At 37.5% G+C, this 18,196-nt stretch overlaps 1 protein-coding gene and 1 long non-coding RNA gene across 6 annotated transcripts in view; one reads left to right on the top strand and one right to left on the bottom strand.

Annotated features, from left to right (window-relative positions):
* The window catches only part of ARHGEF12 (Rho guanine nucleotide exchange factor 12), a 149,809-nt gene that overhangs the window by 40,944 nt on the left and 90,669 nt on the right, over nucleotides 1–18,196 (bottom strand). For 4 of the 5 annotated variants that reach the window (XM_027036748.2, XM_027036746.2, XM_027036745.2 and 1 more), the window contains 8 exons: nucleotides 15,947–16,125; nucleotides 14,672–14,749; nucleotides 14,360–14,479; nucleotides 12,635–12,775; nucleotides 7,109–7,183; nucleotides 4,743–4,835; nucleotides 2,550–2,660; nucleotides 2,175–2,273 (listed from right to left, as the gene is read on the bottom strand). In XM_027036748.2, the coding sequence (XP_026892549.1) occupies nucleotides 2,175–2,273; nucleotides 2,550–2,660; nucleotides 4,743–4,835; nucleotides 7,109–7,183; nucleotides 12,635–12,775; nucleotides 14,360–14,479; nucleotides 14,672–14,749; nucleotides 15,947–16,125 (896 nt within the window). The remainder of the gene's footprint in view (nucleotides 1–2,174; nucleotides 2,274–2,549; nucleotides 2,661–4,742; nucleotides 4,836–7,108; nucleotides 7,184–12,634; nucleotides 12,776–14,359; nucleotides 14,480–14,671; nucleotides 14,750–15,946; nucleotides 16,126–18,196) is intronic. The other variant, XM_027036747.2, reaches the window with a different exon arrangement.
* On the top strand, nucleotides 6,964–11,025 carry LOC128311919 (uncharacterized). The gene is made up of 3 exons (XR_008290609.1): nucleotides 6,964–7,781; nucleotides 9,204–9,332; nucleotides 10,769–11,025. It is a non-coding gene; the product is annotated as an uncharacterized LOC128311919 (long non-coding RNA).

The raw sequence follows: 18,196 nt of genomic DNA on the forward strand, positions 1-18,196 counted from the left end.
AAAAGAATGAAATCTTGGCCATTTGCTGCGACATGGTTGGAGCTAGAGCGTATAATGCTAAGCAAAATAAGTCAGAGAAAGACAAATACCGTATGATTTCACTCATACGTAGAATTTAAGAAAACAAATGAGCAAAGGGAAAAAAAGAGAGAGACAGGCCAAGAAACAGACTCTTTAATTAGAGAAAACAAACTGAGGGTTACCAGAGGGAAGTGGGGTGGGGGATGGGTTAAATAGGTGATGGGGATTCAAGAGTGCATTTGTGATGAGCACCAGGTGATACATGGAATTGCTGAATCACTATGCTGTACACTTTCAGCTAAATAACACTGTCTGTTAATGAACTGGAATTAAAAACTTATAAGAAAAGTAAAAAAATAAATAAGTCACAGGGATTAGAAGTATAGCACAGGAAATACAGGTCAAGAATACTAGAATAACTTTGTATAGTGACATGATAACTATAGTTATTACCATGGTGAGCATCATATATGTAATTGTCAAATCACTATGTTGTACACCTGAAACTAATATAATATTGAATGTCAACTGTACTTCGATTTTAAAAAAAGGAAATGTGAAATTCAAATATACTTCAATATACTATAGTTTCCTCATGGAAGTAAATCATCTTAATGAATATACGTATAATATTTTATTTTTTAAGTCTATTGTTTTATTTTTGAGAGGGGGGGAGGGGCAGAGAGAGAGGGAGACAGAGAATCCTAAGCAGGCTCTGTGCGGCGCACAGAGCCTGACGTGAGGCTCAAACCCACGAACCATGAGATCATGACGTGAGCCAAAACCAAGAGTCAGACTGCTTAACCAACTGAGCCACCCAGGCACCCCTATAATATTTTAAACAGTGGCAGTATAATCAGAACCCTAACGCATTCACTCAATAAATATCAAAATGACCACTCTTCCAGGATCGATCAGTGTTGGAAAAATAGCAATTAACAAACAGAACAAAAATATCTGCCTTAATGGAGCTTTACATTCAGGGCAGAAGAGTAAGAACACAGACAAAATAAACCAACAAAATAAAAGTTCTATGGACAAAAATAACACATGACAGGTGACAGAAAGTGAAGGGAATAAAATGTCAAGTAGGTTGGTCAGGGAAGGCCTCACTGAAAAGGTAACTGTATTCTGCAATGTGTAGGTGTGCAGGCAACTTTGTAAAGGAATACAAAGATAATGAGGTAAGAGTTGGAGGGAGAAGTGGAGACAAAAATGTTTCTGGGTATGTTTGTTTTAGGATTGGTAAACTCACAACGTCTGCATGCTAACGTGAACGATTCAACAGAAAACAAAAAGTTGACAATATCAGAGAGAAGGATGGCAATTGCTAGATGATGTTGTCAAGGAGGAAGAAGGAAATGCAGTCCAGGTAAACAGGGGAAGAGTCACCTTGGTATAAAACAAGACAGTCTCTCCACAACATCAGGAGAAAGGGCAGAGCATATACTATGATGAATGAAGGCAGTTGATATCTGGTAGAAGTTCACCTGCAGATACTTCAAATTTCTCAAAGAAACAGCAAGGTCATGAGCTGAGAAAGGGCAGGAGAGGGGGCAATGAGGTTTCAGGAGAGGGAGGTTGTGACACAGTCATAGAAGAGAGGAGCAAACGTGGAAGACGCCTCAGGAACCACAGCACAATTATCCAGGGAGCATTATGGGCTGGTACTTACCCTACCACGAGGCCAAGAATAATAAAACCCATTAGTTTAAAAATCTCATAAAGACTTCTACTGGTAAAATAAAATAAAACACTATTATCATTCATGTAAGATCTTTTCCACCACTTTTTAAACTTGTGCCTCTAAACTTCAAAGAGGCCAACCAGAGTTCATTATACCAGCAATATCCTCTGGATCCCAATATATACATATATCATTTGGGTTCTCCTTTTCACTCTCGCATTATGCACATGTATAAGCCCAAATGTACGTGTATACCCCCTAAGACCTACTGTGAGAATTCAGAGCCTACAACTAATTTAAAAATAATAAGAGTAACAGTCAAGAGTAATCAGTAACTGAGACACAACATAGATGTCAGAAAGTCCAAAACAATAATGTCCAAAAATATGAGGTCAGACTGGAAGTAGGAGACCAATAACTCAACGTACGACAGTGCAGATGACATAATATTAACTTGGTAACTTACTGCAGATCGATCCAGGAAAAACTGATGAAACTCGAGGAAGACACGCCGAGTCTCCTTGGAATTGGTCTGCTTATATAGGTCTGAATAGAGATAACAGAGCTGCAGTAGAGGAAGAAACGGAAAAGAGAAAGAAAGTGAGAAATCATGAAAAATATAACCTGCTAGATCTTCACTGAGTAGCAAAGTTTCCCACAAGTAGGCCACTACAGACAATGTAATCATTACCATGCAAGGAAGTTTAAAAATAAATAACTTTCAACTATCTTATGTATCTATCCGTATATGCTTAGCAACTCATCTTGCAGAAGTGCAAAGTTTTACAGTATAAGAATCAATGTAGGAACTCTGAATTGGCTAAATCGTCAAATACATTACCAATGTTGCAGGGTCAAACTGTGAAACTACGTGGTGTAAGAAAACAGCCAGGTGAGCAGGGCGAGATTTTAGCAGTTCAATGCTCTGGAAACAGCTGCACTGCCCATTGATCTAGAAAAGGAAATAATGATACATCAGTAACTCCACCACACAGATGCAAAATGTAAGGTAAGCTCAGTTAAACACAACTACCCAAATTTCACTTTGACATACCCTAAAAAAATTCAACATCTTAAAAATTTCACTGGAATTTATGAGCACCTGGGCTTATGGAATCTCTCCCTCTGGAAATTAATAATCTCTTGGAAACAGCTTGGAAGAAAAACCATTTTAGGAGAATGCAAGTTCAAGAGATAATTACCGAGGAACTCAGATGTCTACAAGTCAGTAAGTAAAAAAGCAGTGTAGCAACACTTCTAAAAAGGCAATGGGAGGTTTTTGCCTAATAATGAAATAGGTGTCTTCCTTTCCTTTCGAACTAATCACAGAAATGGTTGTATGAAAATGGAGATGTATAAGTTTAAGTGAGACAACTCCTAGAATAATTGTATTCCCTAACTGCACTGAACACAGAAAACTAATAGTTCAACTTAAGGTAATCTTGACTCACAATTTCCATTTAATTTCTCATGTTTAAATAAATTAAAGAAAGTTAATCTAAACAAATAATACCAATTCTTCACAATCTCTTTCAAAAAATACAAGAGGAGGGGACACTTCTGAAGTCATTTTAAGAGGACAGCATTACCTTAACATCAAAACCAAAGACATTCTAAAAAAAGAAAACTACAGACCAATATACCCCATAAAAAACAATGTAAACATCATCAGCAAAATAATAGCACATTGAATCTGGTAATATATAAAAAGGAAAATACACTATACGACCAACTGTGGTTTATCCCAGGAATGCAAATCTGGTCCAACATACTAATATCAATGTAATTTATCATATTAAGAGACTAAATAAAAAAAAAAAAACCTGTATGATGTCAATTATTTAACAAAGTTCAACATTCATTCGTGACAAAAAAACTCTCAGCAAGTAGAAATAGAAGTAAACTTCCATAACCTAATAAACAGTATCTACAAAATACCTATAGCTAACACCGCACTTAATGATGAAAGACTAAATATCTTTCTCCCTAAGGTTAGGAAGAAGGCAAGAATGTCCTGTCTTACCACTCCAATTCAACCTCATAGTGGAAGTCCTAACCAGTGCAATAAAGGTAACAACAAGAAATAAAAGATAAACAGATTGGAAACAAAGAAATCGATGTGGTTGTCTATGTGGAAAATCCCAAAAAGCCATTTAATTTTATGTATTTAAAAAAAAAAAATTTACTGTTTTATTTTTGAGAGAGAGAGAGAGTGAGCAAAGGAGGGGCAGAGAGAGAGAGGGAGACACAAAATGAGCTTACCTTACATTTTGCATCAGAGAATCTGAAGCAGGCTCCAGGCTCTAAGCTGTCAGCACAGAGCCTGACACAGGGCTCAAGCTCATGAACTGAGAGATCATGACCTGAGCCCAAGCCAGATGCTTAACCCACTGAGCCACCCAGGGGCCCCCCAAAAAGCTATTTTAAAAAGCTCCGAGGGGCACCTGGGTGACTCATTCAGTTAACTGTCCAACTTTGGCTCAGGTCATGATCTCAAGGTTTGTGAGTTCGAACCCCGCAACGGGCTGTGTGCTGACAGCTCAGAGCCTGGAGCCTGCTTTGGATTCCGTGTCTCCCTCTCTCTCTGCCCTTCCCTGCTCACGCTATCTCTCAATCTCAAACATGAAATAAACACTAAAAAAATAAAAATAAAAAACTAAAAAAAAGTAAAGGCTCCTAGAAGTAGTGAGTTTATTAGCAAGATAATGGGATACAAAACCAAGAATCAAGCCAATCATATTTCCAAACCATTGGAATTTTAAATCAAAAAAAGATATATTTACAATTGCACCCTCCTCTCCCAAAAGGAAGTACTTTAGTGTAAATCAATCACTTCTTATCAGCTTTAAAAGCAAAGTCATTTCTATTGGTCAAAGCTAAAATAAACAACTAAGCCAAGCAATTAATCTTAGCTCTAAGATACAGCTTCAAATCTTTACAAATACAATTTCAATCTCCAAAAAGCATTCATTTTTGTAACAAAGTAAACATCTCAAATAATTAATAATTTGTTGTTTAGAAAAAAAGCCATCACCTGTTCATGTTCAGTACCAAAATCATCATCCTCTGCTCCAATAATATGAGGTGCCATTCGGGGAGAGGGGCTCCCGATGAGTGACTGAGTGTCCTGGTAACATTCAGAGAGAAAAAATAGAGAAATTATCTGTTGGTCAAATTCAGAGAAAAAATGAAGCCAAATCATCAAAAAGAAATGGTTCAGTCAACTGACCAGATTTCATTTTATTGATTTTCTTTAAGTGCTTCACTTTCAAAGAAGTGGTTCTCAAATTTTCAAGGCAATGAATCATTTTAGCAAAGAAAACCACAACGGTATCAACTGTTCTTAGGGAGAAAAAAACATTTCCTCTGGAAATAATTAACACCTTTTGCTCACTACACTCTTGGATATCTGATTCTAATCTCTGTGTACTCCACTCATTTCATATAAACCTTGTTCCAGACAGAAAGTTGGCTTCTGTAAATAATTACAATTCTCAAAAGCTAGATTAGGAAAAGTGAACGAAGACAACAAGACAAAGGAAAAATGAGAATAGAAATGATAAGATGAAGTGAGTGAAGAGGTTAACACAAAGACTTCTATTAACATCGCATAATTGAAAGCTGTCACTGAACCCTGTTTTTTCATTTTCAATTCATTTTCCTAAGTGCATAATGCAGGGTTTTTCAACCCTGGCACTGCTGACATTTTGGGCTGGATAATTCTTTGTTGTGGGGGCCGTCCTGTGCATTGTACGATGTTAAGCAGCATCCTGGGCCTCTACCCACCCACTACATGCCAGCAGCAGCCTCCCAGCCATGACAATCAAAAACGTTGCCATACACTGCCAAATGTTCCCTGAGGGACAAAATCACTCCCGGTTGCAAATCGCTGGCATAATGCAACAAAATTTTCAAGCAATCGCACAAAATTAAAATCATTTTGTATAGAAACAAAGAACCAGAGTTGCAAACACGAAAATGTAGGTTGGCAGATCTCCCTCCCGTGCCACAGCTCATCCACTTGTCAGCTCACTCACAAGGCTGGACTGAGCAGGAAGAAGGCAGTGTGAGGGCACGAGCATACGATATAAAAAATATGCAATGTATGAGGTCCATAAATACTAAAATCAAAGGCCATACAGTATTAAGGAAATAAAAATTGGGGAGGAAACAAGGAAGGCATGAGTTTGGCTCAAACCTGACAGCAGCTGACATGCAGGATCTGGGGCTGAGCAAGGACAGTGGGGCGATCCTGACTCGGGGGCCACGTGCATCTCAGAGCTGAAGGTACGCGCATGTAGCCGCAAGATACATGAAGTCGTATGTAGCTAAGTTTTCCCTCCTTAAGTGTGCTGCAGCCCTTTGTATTTGCGTCTTCTAACCTTGATTCTGACATTTTTACTGCTTCTTTTTTAAACTCTAGGCTTTTGTAATTTTTTAAAAAATGGTGCAACAACAGAAATTTGTTCAGAGTGGTTGTCAAGGCAACTTTTGATTTTATAGTTGTTTCCATGTCTCTGAATTTTCAATAACCCTTATGTTGCTAATAATTGACGGATCACTTGCTGTTTAATTAAATCTTTTACTATAAAACTTTATACAAATCTAATTAGAAAACAAAAGCAGAATGTTAAAAGTATTCACATAAGAATATGCAAAATCCAGCAATCTCACTTCTGAATAAATACCCAACAGAACTAAAAGAAAGCACTTGAATAGATATTTTACACCCATGGCCACAGCAGCATGATTCACAAAAGCCAAAAGGCAGAAACAACCCAAGTGTTCACTGACAGATCAATGGATAAGCAAAACATGGTATATGCAAACAATGGACTATTATTCAGGCTTAAAAAGGAAGGAAATTCTGACATAGGCCACAACATGGATGAACCTCGAAGACACTGCGCTGAGTGAAATAAGATAGTCACAAAAGGACAAACACTGTATGATGCTACTTATATAAGGTTCCGAACCTAGTCAAATTCAGAGCAAAACAATGGTTGTTAAGTGCTCTGGGGAGAGGAGAATGGGGAGTCAGTGTTTAATGGATACTGACTCTGAGCTGGGGAAGATGAAAAAGTTCTGGAGACAGATACGGTGACGGTTGTACACGAAGGTCAATACGATTTAATGACAATAAGCTGTATACTTAAAAATTACTAAAATGGTAAATTTTACGTTACGCATTTTTTACCACAATAAGCAAAGTAACACTGAACCACCTAATACTACTATCATGGAGTAGCTCTCCATTTATCAAATCTTACTGAATCAGTTCAAGTGTCTTCTCTCCCCACTCCCCCTCCATCCCCAAATACACAAATATCAGGGGTGTCTGTTACTGAAGTGGAAGGAAAGCGAAAGGAAGCCCTACCGCTTCATGGACTCCATACTCACAGTGTCCTGAATCACTTCGCTTTTCTCTGGGTTTTCCTCTAGATAAATCCTCTCTTTCAGGGCACTCTTGGGACTCTAAAAAAAGACATTCAGTTCATTTCAACAGGCTCCCCAAAAAGGGACAAGGAAAAATAGGGTGGAAAACAAGGTTCCGGATTTCACATTTGTATTTGAAACCACAAAGGATCTTGCATCATACCTCACTCTACTATTTTTTTCCCCGACTTTGGCAAGGCACTTATTCTCTTGGCCTTTTGAGTTTTATGCTGATGAACAATATCACACTAACAGAATAGTTGTACCTCATCTCCAGGACTGAGGGCTAATTTCTACCAAATAAACCTAACTGGATGCATTATGTATCTCTCAAACTAGTTATGTCAAAGTCAAACTCTGTCTTTATCCACCACTTCTAACCCCCTCTGCCCCCAACTGTTTCTTTCTATGCAAGTTAAAAGCATTTTGGCCTATTTATAGGAGAGAGATTAAGTTTCTATTTTTCTGTGAGTATCGTGTAGAAGTGATGTGTGGATTCTTCTAAAATTTACAGAGTATGTATGTTTGGGATGACCGAATACAAAACACAAAGAATATGATGTGTGGAACTTCGATTCTGGAGGATGAGGAACACTCCACAGCAACGGAGCCATTCGTCAGAGCAGCTGAAAATGAGGTGCAAGAGATTTTTGTGTGAATGCCAACGGGGAACACGCATGCTATTTATACATATACTAAGACAGCACAAGATAAAAACAGTAGCTTCAAATATAAGCTCCACCTTGGACAAATGGACGACTCTGGATCTTGGACAAGAGACATAAAAGATAAAGATAGAATAATCTTGTCACAGCAGAAAGCGCTGCTGATAACTTGTTATCAAAATTACTGGGAGGTCATGTTAAAAGAACACATGAGACAACTAGAAGGAGCTCCCACTGCCCAAAAAATGGACAATTTAAGCAACAAAAAGAAATAATGACTGCAATGGACTAAAACACAATAAGCAAATATGTTAAAATGTATGAATTCAAAATATTACACACGTGTGTGTACACACACACACACACACACACACATCCCCACATTGGTGACCTTTAGATCTTGTTAGGGTACCAACTCCTCTGGAAACAGGTACATGATGGGATAAGAATCAAGTATTTATCCCGCATTTCCTGTATCAGCTATATTTTAGGATCACCTAAAAGCTAGTAAGACAAAATTCTTTTAAAATGATTCCATCTGGGGGCGCCTGGGTGGCTCAGTCGGTTAAGCATCCGACTTCAGCTCAGGTCACGATCTCGTGGTCCATGAGTTCAAGCCCCGGGTCAGGCTCTGGGCTGATGGCTCAGAGCCTGGAGCCTGTTTCCGATTCTGTGTCTCCCTCTCTCTCTGCCCCTCCCCCATTCATGCTCTGTCTCTCTCTGTCCCCAAAATAAACATTAAAAAAAAAAATTAAAAAAATAAATAAAAAAATAAAATGATTCCATCTGATATAGAAGGAATGACAAAATTATATCATCCTTTTGAAACCACTAAAGAATGGATGCAGGCATTTTGATCATCAGTGACTGGTGACAACATTATATAAAAGCTTAATGGAAAATTTGATTATGAAGGAATCATGCTGACATAGTCTGCACACTTTAAACTTACAGTCAGAGAAAGACAACCAGACATCCACCTCCTGATGTGATGTAACAGGATATACACAGTCCCACCCATGAATTGTTCTGGCCAAACAACAGCTCTTAATCTGATCAAGATTCTAGATCTCACTAATAGCTTTCAGGAAATATAGAGAGATGAACATGTTAAACAACACCATGAAAATACAATTAAAATGTGGGTTGCTTTACCAGGCATATGACCCAGTTTCTGTCACAAAAGAACAGCAAGAAAAAAAAAAAAAGGACATAACAAATTAAGAGACTTATGAACCAAAGGCTGAAGACCTTGACTAGATCCTGACTCAGATAAACCAACAGCAGAAAGATCATTATGAGACAATTAGGGTAATCAAATTACATACTTAGAAATTTGATTTGATAATGTTATTACGCCTGTATTTTTGAAAAAGTCCTCTTTCTTCTTCAAGACACATATTGATGAAATAATGTCATGGATTTACTTGAAAAGAATCCTGTATTTGAAGGGTGTGAAGAATGAGGGATACAGACAGAACAAGTTTGAGCACTCTTGATGACTTCTGAGGCTGGGTGATCAAGTACGTAAAAGGGATCATTATGTTAGCCTCTATTTCTGAATAGGTTTAAAAGTTTCCAAAATAAGTTTTTTTAAAATATCAGCCACAAATACACAAAAACCAGACAGATGCTCTACATTTTAGATGCTGATTTGTGATGTACTTGCTTCTGCTGTGAGAACCGGGTACATGGGTGTTCTTCACAGCTTTCTCTGAGGTGAGCATAAGCAGGGAATTTTACAATAACAATGGTATCACAAACATTACAAGAATATTATTTTATAAAATGGGAGCAGAAAATGGGAAACAAGTAAAAGCACTGATTCAAAAGAAAGACCCATTGGTTCCTATGGTCTTAACAGAGTACAAATGAAACAAACATGGAAATCCACAAGCTAAACAAAGCACATCTTAAGCTTCCAACAGACCTTGTAGGAATTAAACTAGTTATGTGTTCAAGTAAATATCCTAGTTTGCGATGCATTATCTCTCATCTGGATTTCCACAACACCCATTTATTTACCTGGCTTTAATTTCTTCATCTATAAGATAGTGATATTGCTTCTTTAATATTATTATGAGAGTTTAATAAAAGAATATTTGCACCGTAGGCATGACTGTGGACACAAAGTAGGAGGAAGTCAATAAATGGTAACTCTTTATTAGCCATTCAGCACACATTTGCTAGGGTCTTATTAAGCCAAGCAATCTTTTTTCCTTACAGATCTCCCTGTCTCTTTATTCCAATTCATTGCCACACTGACATGTTTCTGATCGTGCCTCTCCACTGCAAGCAAGATAGAGCCCAAACTTGCATTCATTCTGTTGTTCATTCAAATACCTATTATAGGGGCGCCTGGGTGGCTCAGTAGGTTAGGTGTCCAATTTCGGCTCAGGTCATGATCTCAAGGTTCCTGGGTTCGAGCACTGCATTGGGCTCTATGCTGACAGCTCAGAGCCTAGAGCCTACTTCAGGTTCTGTGTCTCCCTTTCTCTCCATCTCTCTCCTACTCGTGCTCTCTCTCTCTCAAAGAACATTAAAAAAAAATTAAAAAAAAACAAAACAAATACTTACTAAACACCAAGTAAATCTCAAATAATCTCAAGTCACTGGAATGTTTATTTCTACACTTGCCAATTCACTCTGTGTTTCATAAAGTTATATTTCTTTTTTTCTTTTAATTTTTAGGGGGGGACGAGGGGGGAGAGAGAAAGAGAGAGAATCTTAAGCACAGGCTCCACACTCAGTGCAGAGCCTAACGTGGGGCTCGATCTCATGACTATGAGACGACGACCTGAGCCGAAATCAGGAGTCACATGCTCAACTGACTTAGCCACCCAGGTGCTTCCATCAAGTTGTATTTCTAACCCACATATTTTATTGTAACATTCCTCTAAATACAAGGTAAAATTCAAAGTTTTCTTTTGTACCATCTGTTCTGAATTCCTGATTGTAGGATCTGCCAGACTTTGGAGACATGGAGTCAAATAAGACTGTCCCTGTCCTCTCAAGAAACTATCAAATGGTAAAGACGAGCCATGAAAACAGGAGAAGCAGCAGTGAATCTAAAAGGAGAATGTGAGAAGGACCTCCCAAAAACAGTACTTCTAGAACAACTTGAAGGCCTCTAAAACCTGAACTCAAGCCTCTGTTTCTAAGATAAACTCTAGTCATTCCATTCATCATCCCAAATACCAGTAAAATTTTCACTGCTCTCCCAAAATGTTATGCATTTTTACTCCTCAGGGCTTTTGTTTATATTTCAGGTAATGGTACTTTAGAGCTAGATGTAGGCAGATCACATACTATTGGATTAAGTCAGCAAATTAGTTCTAACTCCCTTTGGCCACAGTTTTTTCTTCTGTAAAATTATGGTAACAGTAGTACTACTTCATAAGGCTGTTTTGAGAATTAACTAAAATAAGTAACATAAACGAGTCATTATAGCGTATGGTGTGTATGGCCAGGAAATGTTTTTTTCTTGAGTCAAAATTGAAATTTTTCATTAAAACCTTTAGCCTATCGACCAATCATAAGACTGTTATGTTAGCACTGTCTTTCCCAAAAAAAAAAAAAAAAATCCTCAAATTTTCCCTGAATGAAGGACTGAGTCATTGGGCCTAAGCCTCAAAAGGTGGCCTGAATGATGGCTTTAACTGGTGGCTTCCAAACTTTTTTATCACAACCTTCAATAAGAAAAAAATTTTAATTGTTGGGGAGCCTGGGTGGCTCAGTTGGTTGAGCGTCCGACTTTGGCTTGGGTCATGATCTTGCAGTTTGTGGGTTCGAGCCCCTCATTGGGTTCTGTGCTGACAGCTCGGAGCCTGGAGCCTGCTTCGGATTCTGTGTCTCCCTCCCTCTCTGCCCCTCCCCCGCTCATGCTCTCTCAAAAAATAAATAAAATAAACGTTAAAAAAATTTAAAAAGAGAAAGAAATTTTACATTGTTAACCAGCATACGGACGAACACACACACGCGCACACACACACATACATGTGTATATAATAAAAGTCACAAGAAGTAACAGTTACCTCATCTACATTTTGCAAAGCATTATTTCCTATACTATTCTTTCTTTTTTAATGCTAGCCCTAATCCAACAAACTGACTCCATGATCTACAGTTTCCAAAACACTGGTTTAGACTATTTTCCTCCTCACTTTTAAAGAGGGTGGTCTACTTTTTTAAGTCATTATTCTTATCTCTGCATACCATTTACAAAGTATTGCTGAGTAAGCAACAGTGAACTTAGCTTTTAAGTACTCGTATGACTATGGTGCTACATCATATTCAATTTGAAATATTTTCTTATGATCTTCTTAACAAATACCCATGTTTATCTGGCAATTCTGGGGTTAATCAAGAAAGCATTACTAAACAAGGGCTATTAACTCAAGTCTATCTAACAGGACTAAGGCTTTTCCTCTTTGTAATGGCAAAGTGCCCCATGATTCAAGACTGAGTCACTCTGACCACAAATGGAATATTAACATGCACTTAAAGATATCAACAGTTGGCTTCTTGGTTCAGTAAAAAAACACTAGCATTATTAACTTCTCAACCCACAAACAAGAGGCCTGCTGGGAAATTCCACCTCCTCAAAAGAAACATTTGGCAATGTGTGTCTAAGGGAAAAAGTGAACTCTGGAATTAAAAGCTCATCTACAACAGTGGCCAGGATTTCTGCTCATCAGATTGCTCTATTAAAGGCGGTGGTGATAAAAAGAAAGTATAAGAGAACACCTCTTATTCACGTAACTTAAAATCAGATATGGAAAGGAGCTGTAAAGAAGAATACAAGACCAAGACGTAGAACACTTACTTCTGCGCTGTCACTACTGGGCCGAGAAGCATCTCCGCTGCTGTAGTCAATTCTCCCTAGTCCGTCACCAGGGTCTGCTTCTACCTCGCCGACTGTCGGGGGGTCACCTAAAGACCTGGAGGACATAACTACAGCTCCATCCTAAAACAGATTAAACACACAAACACACACACACACACACAAACACACCAACACAATAAAAAAAAAAAGTCATTACTGACTGCATAAAGAAACAGACTCACGCTGCAATCTAAACGGAGACTGGTAAAAGCTGGCCAGTTTGATGCGATCAAGAAAGTTTAAACCTTTAAAAATTTAAAGCATCAGTAGTTACTAATTCTGTGGTTCTAAAATGGCATGATCTGAATTTAGCAAAGAGAATAAAAGTTCAAACTTCTGAAGAGAACAAAAAGGTTAAATTGTAGAATTCATATTTCCTGCCCATTACAGCAAAGATTATTACACTATAGATTCTGGTTAACTACCTTCTAACACTTTAAAATTTCAAAAAATTGCCAATTCTGGGACACAATACTATAATATAAATTATTACAGGCTTTTAGATCAGGAAGCACGTTTTTATTGTTTGAACAGAATAAGAATGTTGTCTTCGCTCAGTAATTATAACAACATAAAACTGTCAACATTACTGAGGCATATGACTCAAAATTTCATAGAGATAATGGGACTAAAAGTAATGAAAAAAAAATACCGTGTAACTGGAAAGGACAGCAAACCAGGAAGTCAGGAGACCTGACAGCTCTGCGACCTTGTGTAAGTCACTTAACCAGTGTAGCCCCTTATTTTCTCAACCGCATGATTTTTTGACTTCAAAATGAGATGAAGCTAGATGATCTCAAAGAATCTGCGGCTTTCTATGAACCAGTGTTTTTCACTTATAGACTCAGGAAGCATGATAAATCAAGAGCTGTTACTCAGTTTAAATGGTGCAGGTAATTTGTCTGTTTTGCTTTAAGATAAATTATAAGGAGCCTTTCATATTCCAAACATGAATATTACAGAATATAAATCCGGTTAAGCTATTTTTCTAATGAGACCATCATCTCCATAACTGATACCTATGTAACAAACTCTGTTTAAATCTAGTTTAAAATTCCAGTAAAAATACAGTTGTAAACAATATGAAAGTGCTTTGAACTCATCAGACTGGGTTTAAATCCAGTTCCGTTGCTTTTGAGGTACACGACCTCAGACAAGTTATTTCCTCTCTCTGAGGTTCTCTAAGTGTACACGTAGAATGGGGGGAAACAGTAATAGTATCTAATCTTGGAGGCTTGTTGTGAAGATTAAGCAAGAAAACGCTTGTCTCTGTATTTAGCATAATGCCTGCCATTTTATAAAATCTGTTCCTAAAAACTTAACTGCCATTCTGTTACAAAATGGCAGAATGAGTCTCAAAAATGTAAATATATGCGTCTGAATACATTTTGGTAGTTTGTTACATCAAAGCAAAAGCACTCAATTCTTTTTAAAGTTATTACGGAACAAAGAAACATGATATCATGAGCAAGCAGAGAATTAGAAGCCCACATTTCTTTTAGTTCATCATTATTTCTGTAACATGCTACACAGGACATCCTGTTGGCCTAGGCTAGAAAAAAAATCACTTTTAAAAAAGGCAACTGCAACCCTCTGAACTGAACACATTCCCAGAAGAAAAATCTCCTGCAAAAAGTTGGGTAGCATTTTTAACAGCGATGCTACCTGAGCAGAGCCTGTGGCTTTGGATAACTGCTCTTGCAGCTGAGGAATGTGTTTCTTGGCCTCTTGGATCTCTTTTAGCAATCTTTGGGCAGGTGTTCGGTTGTAATCTTCCTGCAATAACTGAAAAGTTATAAAAATATTTTGAGAATTAATTACTTATGTCAAGATAATATAGAAAAAGTCCATTCTTAATAAATTAGCAGATGGCATTGATTACAATACTGCGTGATTGTGATCATGACAAATATCAACTCAACTATGCCCACTCACATTTCCACTGGCTTGTAAACAGCCCCATTTCTAATTTAGTACCTGCAGCCGTTCTTGTTCTTTCTGTAACATTTTTCTCAGAATTTCTACTTTCTGGTTATGAACCACATTGTTTTCCTCCTAGAAAAAAGATAAAAAAAACAACAACAACAACCAAACAAAAAAGAACCAATACGGGGAAAGTGAAGCTAAAATAATAGCAGTTATGAAGACAGGCTATTAGACATGACGCTTAGAAGGTTATTGAGAAATTTCAGCCCTTTTATTTCACTTTTACTAAACTAGGTTCAAGAAAACATTAAATACTGATTATTAGCTGGAGAAATGAAATTGCCTTAAGTACAAGAATAAGATCTTACACTTTCCATCCTTTGGATCTGTATTACCAATCCCCACGCACGACTCCTAGTACTTCCTGCCTGAAATATTAAGACAGCTCCCTAACTCCTCTCTCTTTGCTTCACAACCCTATAATATTTTATCTAATTAGCCTTCCTAAAATCACTCTCTCGCTCCCCCCAAATTTTAATACGTTCTCACTGCCCACCCAGTTACATGTAAATGAGTCTGATAGTTGTGATTTTTCAAATAGTCTTACCTTTTTCAAGCCTCATCTCCCACTACTTCAAGCCTTAATAGGCACCGGCCAAACGAGAGTCCTGGCAACTTCCCCCCAATACTTGGTGCTTTCTTGGCTCTTTGTTTCTGTTTATTCTACTTCTTTTACCTGGGCTACTTTTCTCCCACTGCCACCACTTAAGTGATACCCATTTTTTCAAGGTCCAATTCAAATAATAGCCTTCCATAAAGTCCTTCCTTACTACAACTGGATGTACTTCCTCCCTTTGAATTGTCACAGAACTTAGTATTTTCCCCTTCATAATGCGTACGTTCTGCCTTTGTAATTACTCATATACCCTTGATTCTATCTCAAACAACAAAGGTTTAAGTACCTACTGTATGCCGAGCAATATTTTAAGCATTGGGGACACAACAATACACAAACAAAAATACCTCTGTCTTCTTAAACTATATATTCTAAGATAACTAAGGACCTTGAACATAGGGTATCTTAACTGTATTTTTGTGAATGACTTCCTGTTTTGTATATGGCAGGTGTTAAATATTTGTTACTTAACTGTGTTATCCCAATACCCTATAATCATTTCAAAGTATTATGTAAATTTTTATATTAGGGAGCTGTTTTCTACTATCTTGAACTTGAATTTGTCAGCTCAACACTTCAAAAGTCTTAATATAAAGCAAAGGCACCATTATATAAACTGAGCATTTATAAAGAAGTTTTCCCCCTCTTACCCCCATGAGCACAGGACTAGTAATTCTCTCCATGTTCCCAGATGCTCCAGGTGAATGAGGGGATGTCATGATGGGAGACATATGTCCAATGACTGATGACTCTACTTCAGAATCGGCAAGTGGAATCTGGGGCGACCCAGGTGGGCGTCCCTGAACAGTGAGAGCTACATAGGAACCAGCTTTGGAGGGGTAGATAGAGGAAGGGGAGGGAAGGAAAAAGAACATTGTCACCTTTTTTTACAGCATTTCACTACTTCATCTTTGACAGTTCTATAAGATCCAGTTATGTAAGCAAGCATGATCTGCTAACCATCGCTCCAGAAAAAAAGAATCCAACTTGTCATTTCTCTTTTGTTACTCCCCTAAAAATCTAAAAGAACAGTGCCATTTTCAGATAGCAAATTACCACTCAAAATATCAGATATTACATAAAAGCAAATAAAATTTCTAGTCCCAAGAATTGTTTTTAATTTAGGGAAGAGTGTGTTAGTAGCAACCATCTACTAATGGTTATGTTCAATTAATTTCTCAAATGTAAATTTAAGGAATGATCCTATTTTAAGATGCTATAATTAGGCAGGGATTAACCAATTTTCTAGAATATCATGATGCACTTTTAAATTAACTTTAAAAAATGCATATGACCAAAAAAACCCATGAAAATTGGAGAAGAAAACCCAATAAATAAATAGTGAGTTTTTATTTTAAACTGTGGAGAAGACAGAAATTCACTAAGCATATTACAGGGGGAAGAAAGCACAGAAAGCAAAATCAACCCTGACCAGAAAGACTCGACAACAGACGCTCATTTATCTAGCATTGAGAAAAAATGAGACTTTCAAATTAAGGACTTTTCTAGATAGCTGACCTTTGAATAACAAAATCTTCCTCTTAGACTTTCCAACAGAACTTTTAAATGCATTCATACTTTTCTCCCTATTTAACTGTCCATGGAACTCACTGTCAATTATTTCAGTGTCTGGGGTCCTAAAAACCATTTTTTTTAAACACTTATTGGTCACAAATGCTATTATTTGGGGGTATTTTAGGTACATATACTTTTCAAGGTTTTCTTTTATTATATTTCTCTCTGTGAGAAAGTCATCTACTATGTCTTATTTACTTATCCATGTGCTTGCCTCTGTTACCTTCCTATTTCTTCCCTTCCCTTCCCTTCCTCAGCTATGTTTCAACTGCTTTCATTTGAAATCACTTGTATTATGTCTAGAAAATGCATTCATTACACAGTAGGACATGGGGGACCTCCAGTGTAAGTATAGTATACTTTAGTATGCTATAGTATACACAGGTTTGAGGCACTGCAAATTTATATCTGTTGGACACTCAGAGTGTTTTATGCTTTAAGTTTTTAGCTAGGCTCTCGTTATTAGATAAATCATCTTTTGCTATAGTGCTAGGATTTAATTTTTTAAGTAAAATTTACATTGGAATGGATAAAATATATAACCTAAAAAACTAAAGAAATCATCTTTTTATACTCTGCAATAGTTAGTTATCAGGCATATATTTATTATCATAAGCCATCATATTTATGTAGCACATAAAAATGCATAAATCACAATCTCATCATATAAATAATCAAATTTATTCATAAACGCAGACCTAATTTTGATTGTCCCTTTTCTTTTTAAAACATACTGAAATTGGGGCGCCTGGGTGGCGCAGTCGGTTAAGCGTCCGACTTCAGCCAGGTCACGATCTCGCAGTCTGTGAGTTCGAGCCCCGCGTCAGGCTCTGGGCTGATGGCTCAGAGCCTGGAGCCTGTTTCCAATTCTGTGTCTCCCTCTCTCTCTGCCCCTCCCCCGTTCATGCTCTGTCTCTCTCTGTCCTAAAAATAAATAAACGTTGAAAAAAAAAACATACTGAAATTAAGAACTATGATCACAGCGACCATTTAGAGCACTGGGAGTCTGATAAACGTAAAAGAATTCAAGGGTTGTTTTAAACAGTAAAATGGCCAAGGAGGAATGCCATTTATTAAATTTATCCAAAAGATGTCCAGTCTATGAAAAAAAAATGGATTAAATAAAACAGTAGTGTTTCTGCTCAGCTATAAATAACTATTTATTTGTAGTCTACTTAAAAAAAAATTTTTTTAGTGTTTATTTTTGAGAGAATGAGAGAAACAGAACATGGGTGGGGGAGGGGCAGAGAGAGAGGGAGACCCAGAATCCGAAGCAGGCTCCAGGCCCTGAGCTGTCAGCACAGAGCCCAACGACGGGCTTGACC

The sequence above is a fragment of the Acinonyx jubatus genome, chromosome D1, assembly GCF_027475565.1.
Source record: "Acinonyx jubatus isolate Ajub_Pintada_27869175 chromosome D1, VMU_Ajub_asm_v1.0, whole genome shotgun sequence".
NCBI lineage: Eukaryota > Metazoa > Chordata > Mammalia > Carnivora > Felidae > Acinonyx > Acinonyx jubatus.